The following is an 8,615-nucleotide window of genomic DNA, read 5'->3' as shown; positions in this document are numbered from 1 at the left end:
CCATCTACCATTGATCGTGGCAAAACACTCAATGTGATGGACAACAACGTCAAATGGTATCAACCAGGACCACTGATGCAGGCACATTCTATGTCAAGATATCAATCACGCAGATCATTCCTAAGATCTGCAAGAATGAAAGTTAGTCACGTCGCCTCTAAAATGGGTCTAAGCTATCTATGCACGTGTGTGTGTACAATTAATGGGTATGTTCAAACCTGCTATTCCATCTTTCCATCTTTTCTTCTCAAGTCTTTCAGTCTAGCTCTTTCGGCCAAGAAACTATATAATGTAGACGAATCAGCGAGATCGTCAATGACACTAAGGGGATCGTCATTGAAGGGAGGGAAAGCACTTACATTAGACCTAAAGTGATCAATCCCAACACTCCGCCTAGACCTACTAATTCAACCCAACCTTTCCAGTTGACTTTCCATCTATCTGTATTTAACAACAAAGTCAAAATACCCCACACTAACCAAGTCCAACCGAAAACCTTGATATTGGGTATTAAATCTCTCCATCTCAAATTCGGTTTTCTCAATTTGAACGTTCTATTCGCATGTAACAAAGCGAATAGTATACGAACTGTCATCGCTGTACAAGAAGCTAGCACTAATGATTCTTCATTACTGAAATTGAGTAACTTGAAGTTTTGGCCTTCACCGTGTAGATAGATTTGGGGTAGGTGAGTTAAGATATACAAGGATATCGAGAATATTGCTGAACTTGATATCATCCATTTAGCCTGTGATTTAATTTCTTCAGGGGAAGCTGAAGATGATACGAAAGATTCTGATACTCCATTCAAACTCATCAAAGGGATATATGTCGTCAAGTATAATCGTAAGATCGAAGGTGCAGAGGTTGATTGATATTGTTTAGGTAAGAGGAGAGGCGATAAAGCCGGATACAAAGGTGGAACGAAAGTTCGAATGATCATAGTGAGGTACAATGATAATCGAATGGTTAGAGTGTACAGTGGTAATGTATTGGAAGAAGATAAGGAAGAAGAGTAATGAAGTAATAACGATTCTTCGAGTGGTTGAAATACGATTCTAGCGATAAGAGAGCCTGTAGTAGATGCAAAATCAAGAAATCCATTTCAGTCTTCCGCCCACTTTCGATACATAGCAGGTAAGAAGGTGTTTCGTCACTGATATATAATAGGAACGTAGTAGATATCGAGTCAAAGGGAAAAACTAACCGTAATTCATAGCAACGGCATATCCACCTTGATCGTCTAATGGACTTATTCTAGCCACCGCTATTCTATCGGCTTCAGTCAATAAGTGTTTAATCAAACTTTGTCCTGTATTGGCTATTGCTAAAGAGAGAGTTTGAGGGTTATACATTTTTTCTCTATTTATCATTATCAAATTACAACCAAATGTATTCAGCTGCGTGATCCATTCTCTTCATAAAAGAGAGTCAAGGCCCAAACTCACCCTTTGATTGTTTTTGAGATGAAGATACTCTTGATATCCCAATGACATTCTTTCAAATACCTTGAAACCAACCACGTAGAACCTGAAATTTGACCTAAGGCAAATCCTAACAAAGCACCTTTTTCACCTAGTACAATTAAAGCACTGACGGTTATTATCGATCTGATAATTGCCATTCCACCTTCAGCTTGTACCCTGACATTCAATTTAGGATTTATTGATCGATGTATCTTGATATATAATGGTTCAATGGATAGTTCCATCAAAGCTGCAACCACATATAAGAACAGACTGACATGGAAATGTGGTTGGGAAACAGTTGTATTACTTGAAAAATAAAGGTAGACTAATGAGATTAAGGTTGAGATGACTATACCGATTCGAAGGGGGATCACAGAAAGGTTCTCGACTTGTTTATCTTCATTTTCCTGTTCAACTTTGAATTCACCTCCATCTTTTCCTTTCTTGGGATCGTATGTTGTATTCGTTCTAGACCTACTTCGTAATAATGCATTTCGTATGCCTTCTCTCGACAAGAACAATATACTTGAGCACACTAGATCGAACTGGATAGCAGCAGTACCGAATACAGCTGGAGAAGCCAGTCTTAGAAGTAGCTGATTCAGAGTGAACGTCAACAGTCGAGAGAGGAGTTGAAGTAGGACGAGAGAACGAGCGGTACGTAAAGGGTTTGAGCTAGAGCTGGAAGAGAAATCTTCCGACGGTGAAGGTTGTTTCGGTGGAATCAATGGTTCCCTTGAAGGAGCTGCGGGGGCGCAAGTGGAAGAGTTCATGGTAGAGCTACTCCATGTTGCTCATGCGTGTGTGTCTGGTATATTTTTAATGTTTTACAAACGTTGAAAAGGTGAATTTGGATGATTTGGAACACGTTTCAGGACATTGATTTCATGTCGTGTCATCATCATTTTGTGTTACGTCACTTCGGCCATCTCCGCCCTGAACCAATCAATAATGTCTGAGATTGGTTGATTGAAATGAGTATGATCGAGATGATGGATGATGAATGATGAATGTGATACTTTGTGAGAGTGAAAAATCGTCGGCACTTCTCATTAGAAACGGCTCTTCTGACTACAGTGCATGCGAAGTGAGGTACCTGATATTTGTATCAAGATACAAAGACAGGAAAAATGGCACGAAGAAGAGTACCAACTCGATATCATCCAAAATCGAAATCACCTCCTTCACCTTTACGAACAAGGTTGGAACTATTGACTTATGCCTTGTGAGTGCTGTATTTCGCGAGGCAGAAATTGCTGGGGGAGGTACTCGTGCTGGGCTGACCAATGTAATGACTCTTATATGGTAGTGCTCGATTACCACCTAGACAATTACCTTTCTTAGCTAGTTATGCTTATGTAATAATATACGCTGCGGAGAAAGGATGGGTAGATAAAGAGAGTCTAGGGAAGGGAGGTGCTAGTATCGTCGGGGTACTGAGTATGGGTAAGTTATGGCTGGGAAAATGCCTTGTGTCTGGATAGGCGAGACCAGATGTCTGTAGATTACGCGTGATGACTGCTTCTAAATGGAAGAGCCTAAATTCAATTTTGCTGATAGTTTTTGGCTCGATAAACAGTCACCGGCTTACTAGTCTCTTATCGATTCTCTTCGGCGATACAGAAATGGGACGAAGGGAGACAAGTCTGGGCATCGGTCAGAATAACCATCAGAGATGGGATGCGAATGGTACGTCAAATCATGAGTCTTATTTTGAGTCATTCCTTCAACTCAGGCTCGGTTTGGATAGATATCGATCCCACCCGCAGCATCGATACATTCTCCCGCACTGAATTCACAAGAGGGGGTGCCGGAAGACGCAGATAAGGAGATAGAACCGGTAAAACAAATGTCTTCTACTGGTTCTTCACCTTCCAAAGAGGACAAAGGGAAAGGCAAGGAAAGAAGAGATCCGACAACAAGTCGAGTGGATGAATTGGCTGGCTTATTGGTTGGATTTGCTTTCGCTTTACAGTCAGTTCATCTCTCCGTCAGAATTCTCTGACACCGTGTACTGACGTTGATTCTGAATATTGCTTAGACACCATTTACATGGAACGAGACCGTTGCCCCAGCCACCGCTATGTGATCTGTTACCATCATCGTATCTTGCCTCGTTGAAAAGGACAGAAGCAAGAGTCCGATTTGCTGAATCTCACGCTGGACCATCTGGCTCCAACTCGAATTCGACGTCACCCTCAGATAACCCATCGGCAAAATCCGTATCGCCGTTGCTAGGCTCGTCGTCGGTAGTTGGGGAAGATGGATATAGACCGGGATTGAGAAGAAGGGGTACAGGTCCACCTACGAAAGAAGAAAAAGATCTAGCAAACGAAGATGGTGAATGGGAATTAAGTAATCTAAGAGAAAAAGCTCAGGAAGCAGTCAATAAGTTGACTGAAGCTATAACTTTATCCGGCTTAACAAATTTAATAGATGAAGAAAATTCAGAATTAAAACAACAATTAAATCAATTGAACTTACCTCTCAATGAAATTGACAGAGAACAATCTTTTAGTCATAATGGTGGTGTTTTAACATCTTCGGAAAATCAACTTGGTGTCGTTGGATCATATTCTGAAGATGGTAAAGGTATAAAAATGAAATCAAAATCAAAATCAAATCTGCATTCACCAAATCCACCTAATCTACCTTTGGCGTTACTGAAACTCATCGAAGCATACGTTGTCGGTTTAGCAGGAGTGGATTCTGAAAAAGGAGGCTGGACCGATTCGAAGAGGGAAAGGGGTCTAGCCATAGTTCATGCCATGAGTAACCAATTAGGTGAAGCAGAAAGACTCTTAACCAGTAAGTCGCCATCTCCTAGAGCTAATGCAAGTGGAAACTGACAGAACGTATTTCAGATCCACCGCCATTGCCATTAACACTACATCTGTCACATCTCTTGATCATTTACTTGGCGGCTTTACCATGTTCTTTACTTTGCGTCGTAAATGGCTGGTCTATGATCTTGATTACTGTAGTTGCAGGTTGGTGCTTATTGGGTTTGGAAGCTTTAATAGGTGAAGTAGGAGGTGTTTTCGGTAGTTCAGGTAAGCAAAGCCTAGCAGGACTGGTGCGAAAACGGTATCAAAAGCTGACCACGTTCATGGTTCATCAGAAAATCATTTACCACTACCTATGTTTACTCAGCAGATCTTGAACGAGTCGTTGGATATATCACCCGCTTTCTTGAGATATTATAGAAGTAGGTTAGTGAGTAAATTAGGAGAGAACGAAGAAGAAGTTCAGGAATTGGATAGAAGATCTAGGAGAAGCGAGTGTGAATGGACACCTTCTTTTGGATAAAACATTACTATGTATATCTAATTCGATAACTCGAGAGAGGGCTGGTCTTTGACTCATGACCAAATGGAATCCTCGCTTGCATTGCGATTTTGATCTTCTGAAGCTTGAGAAACTACCAATATTGGACGGGGATTTTATTCGGTGTTGCTTTTCATGAACGGCCAGTTTAGGAAGCGACAGCCATTCCAGAAACGTGATCGGCGGAATCTATACGAACTTTCAGAGGTCAAAGAATATATGTAGGGGAAGGGGCTGAGATGGCTACGGGAAAACATGAGAGCATGCTCGGACCAGTTGCTATTGCTTTGCAAGTTCATTCCCATTCTGTCCTGGTTCCTGCATTGCTTTCAAGCTCGTTTCATCATTAAAATGAGCTTATTCGGAAGCGAGAGCCAAATGCCCACTAGAGTGTCCGTGTTCCGTTCAGTCAGTATTCGTGTAAGCCTTAATGTTTCGTTCAAGGCTCATCACGATCACACGCTGATTACTTCATATCTAACAATATCACATGTCTGTGGCGTTGTGCCTGATCGATGTCAAGTGCTACTTGATCAACTTTTGGCACTGATCACACTAAGTAAGGTTTCATTGAGTCTGTAAATGAAGCTGAACTCGAGTAGATGACTGGTCAAATCAAAGCTTTTGCTCCACTTTACACAAGTATATGTAGGGCATTTCGAATAATCATATGTTTGTCTCGTACATTCGCTCGATACAACAATCAAAATAGCTTGGTAGAAATGGTACCTATTCCTATTCCTATTCCTATCAATATCACTCTACGCTTTCATGGTGGTGCAGAAATCTCATCTCAGGACACTCTCGACGTGATGTCCAGTCATGGTGCAGGACAAGTAGTTGAAGCTGTTCGAGTTGATTCAATACCATTACCTAATTTATCGATCACTTATACCGCACATGTGGCAGATACAGGGGACGTTCCAACTGTTCAACAAGGTGAATGGATAGGTATCACCGGGAAGGAGATTAGAGCCTTCTCAGCTGTGTTGGAAGGTGAAGATGCACACAAGGTATGTAAACTTTTGAAACTTGAATTGTACTCGTGGGAAATTCTCCAAATTGTACGAATCGGTATTATCCGTACCGTGCAACTAAAATACAGTACGGGTACGATGCTAATGCTGATTTATTGTAGTACTTGCTTCGATACAAGGCGAAACTCAAAGACGCGACAAGCCCAGATCTCTTTGGTGGGGATATATGTGGGTCTATTGAGCCTACAAGTCATGTCTTGGCCCTTGTCATGTGGTTAGAGGAAGTCCCACCAGGTAAGCTGAGTGTCCCAACCTCGAAACGCGAACTTCAATACATACTATCGAAGTAGATAATCCATATTGATTTCAGATCCAACTGCATATAGTCGACCAGGCCAGGGAATCTTTCGTTGCCAACTTGGACCACTTCATTCAACTATACGACCTGCTCGACACTCAATTAGCACAAGTAGAAAGCAGCTCCAAATCAGCCGACGAAAGTATAACCACAGTTTCTCAAAAGCTTGAATCACAATTGACGGCAGCCAAGATAGCTTCAACGACCAGTTCAGTCGTTTCTATCGTTGGAGTCGTACTGCTTTTTACCCCATTAGCACCTGTTGGAGGAGCTCTCACAGTCGCAGGAGCAGTTGGATCAGTCGGGACGTCACTGACACAAAGTTATATATTTGAAGGTGGAGCTTCACAAGCTTTTCAACAAGTAATGGAAAAATATGGTACTTCTTCTAAGACACTACAAAATACTCTACAAGCTATTGAGAACGACAAAGACAAGTTGATTGATTTACTCACCATATTCCTTGCTGCTCTAGTTGCCGCTGAAGTCGATAATAGTGCTGGTAACAACCTCGGCGTTGATAACAGGGGAAAAAACCGGGTCCTCCTATTATTCCTAAACCAAATTTTCATTATAAACCAAATGAATTCAGCAAATTGGCTTTCGAGAAATCTGGTCTTTCCGTTACCGCATCCTCGAAGCCATTCCTGAATCAAGGAATGAAAATGGTAGATAAAGCCGGTACTCTTTTCGATAAAGCGACTGGAAAATTTGCTGGATCTACAGGTAGATTATTGGGTGAGTGAATTGAACTTTTATACCTTGCATCTCTCGTTCCTCCTATAATGGAGTAAAGTTGATTGTTTGGCTAATTTATCTCTTGGGTAATGCGAACATAGGTAAGACTGGAAGTGGTGTAGTAGCAAAAGGCCTACCATTATTGGGAAAAGCATTGCCAATAGCGAGTATTGTCATTGACGTTGTGTCGATCGTTAATACTTGGACTAGCGACAATGAGACTTTGAAACAAGCTGAGAATCTACAACAAAAGATGAAGGACAGTGTCAAGGCATTTCAAGATCTCGTCAAGGAATTCAACAAGATCCTGGAAGATCTACTCGGTGACACTACCTTGCGAAAGAGTATCCAAAAACTTCTTAGACTCGCAAAGAAACCTCCCGGTCCTCCAGATGGTCCAGGAGGTGCATGTGCGATGCTTGCCTTTATGCAGGAGATGGTAAATGTACCCCTTTTGATCTTCGCAAATCTTTTAAATGATCAACATCAAGAAGCAATAGATAACGAATACGTCTCCGAAATCTTACCTGAAACGCATATCACTCAGCTCAGTGGAATGACAATAACTGCTCCACTTGTAGATCTGGTTTTTGACCAGTACCAAGATGTATCAGATATAAATCTTACCCGTGTAAGGCCTCTTTTCTTGTTTTCTTTTCCCCCATACTGAATCATGAAAGATGAATGGGGAGATCACTTATATTGCAGTGTGAACAAATAGAGGAGTCACAAAGACACCAAACCGGAAGATGATCCCAACGAATCTGTATTTGGCATCGAATTATTCCGATCAAGATGCTGGTGGGTAGCGTTTGGTGATCAAAGGGTCTTCAATGTCGATGGATCCAGCTGGGATAATCGTGTACCATCCTGGATCAAGTATTGGGAATACGATCACACTTTCTTGGGAGGCTGTCTGATGCGTAAATGTTATGTCAAAAGTGAAGGGACGGGATATTCTCGTAACACTCCTATCGTTGGAGGACATATGGAATTAGAGAATCCAAGATATAGATCATGGTATATCTTACCCATATGTCAGAATCATAATGCTCCTTGGGGAGAATTCGATCGATTCGGACCGAGAGGACCTTTGCATACTCATGATAACGCATATGCCGTAAAGATCCCTCGCGCATGGTAGATAATCCATCATTCTTCGTGAAATCCTTACCGCCACAATTGACAAAGAAGTAGTGGTAACGCATGTCTCATGTATGGGGAATGTGCTTGATCATGTGCCTCCTCTCCATCTCTTGTAGCTAGGTAGGCGCTATAAATATGCATGTGCGGTTACTGTATTTGGATATTGAGATCAAAGTTTGCCAAAATCACTTGGCATAGACATCCTTTGTGGGATGACGTCCCATCCATCTCAGCTTCAATGCGTCGATCAGTCTCTAAATATCCAAAGCGGATTAAGATAGTGATTTTTCATGACATGAGTCTATGTCATTGAATGACGTCGTATGGTCTTAGCAACGGTGGAGCAGCAGCAAATGAATGGTCCAAAGCTTGTGTGGCCTTCTCATCTTGGCTGCTAGGATTCGAAATGAAGGCAATTTCATTTACTAAACACTATAAATTGCAATTAGAGTCGCTTTTCATCTAGGCTGCTCTTCAATTCAGACGAATGATGAGTAAGCGAGAAGCGTAAAGACTACAGTATACGATATTTGCTCGTGGTACTCTTTTACACGAGCACGTATGCGGTACAGTGCAACTTCGACAACTGATTTTGACCTC

General features: G+C 41.7%; 3 protein-coding genes across 3 annotated transcripts; 2 read left to right on the top strand and 1 right to left on the bottom strand.

The window, feature by feature from the left end:
* Positions 1-221: 221 nt before the first annotated feature.
* On the bottom strand, positions 222-2,242 carry IL334_004045 (uncharacterized protein; the record flags this gene model as incomplete). The annotated part of the gene is made up of 4 exons (XM_062935768.1): positions 222-282; positions 360-1,074; positions 1,208-1,362; positions 1,449-2,242. The coding sequence occupies 4 exons, from the start codon at positions 2,240-2,242 to the stop codon at positions 222-224; spliced, it is 1,725 nt and encodes a 574-aa protein (XP_062791819.1).
* Positions 2,243-2,599: 357 nt separating this feature from the next.
* Positions 2,600-4,778, top strand: IL334_004044 (uncharacterized protein; the record flags this gene model as incomplete). Its single annotated transcript, XM_062935767.1, has 7 exons — positions 2,600-2,694; positions 2,779-2,915; positions 3,049-3,158; positions 3,220-3,443; positions 3,511-4,277; positions 4,334-4,522; positions 4,591-4,778. 7 exons carry the CDS (start codon positions 2,600-2,602, stop codon positions 4,776-4,778), a joined length of 1,710 nt encoding a protein of 569 aa, XP_062791818.1.
* A 740-nt stretch (positions 4,779-5,518) lies between these two features.
* IL334_004043 (uncharacterized protein) lies at positions 5,519-8,013 on the top strand (the record flags this gene model as incomplete). The annotated part of the gene is made up of 6 exons (XM_062935766.1): positions 5,519-5,809; positions 5,935-6,067; positions 6,160-6,605; positions 6,659-6,869; positions 6,971-7,500; positions 7,591-8,013. The coding sequence occupies 6 exons, from the start codon at positions 5,519-5,521 to the stop codon at positions 8,011-8,013; spliced, it is 2,034 nt and encodes a 677-aa protein (XP_062791817.1).
* Between the last annotated feature and the right edge of the window lie 602 nt (positions 8,014-8,615).

This window comes from Kwoniella shivajii, chromosome 5, assembly GCF_035658355.1.
Source record: "Kwoniella shivajii chromosome 5, complete sequence".
In the NCBI taxonomy this organism is placed as follows: Eukaryota; Fungi; Basidiomycota; class Tremellomycetes; order Tremellales; family Cryptococcaceae; genus Kwoniella; species Kwoniella shivajii.
This window is presented reverse-complemented; position numbering and strand designations above follow the sequence as displayed.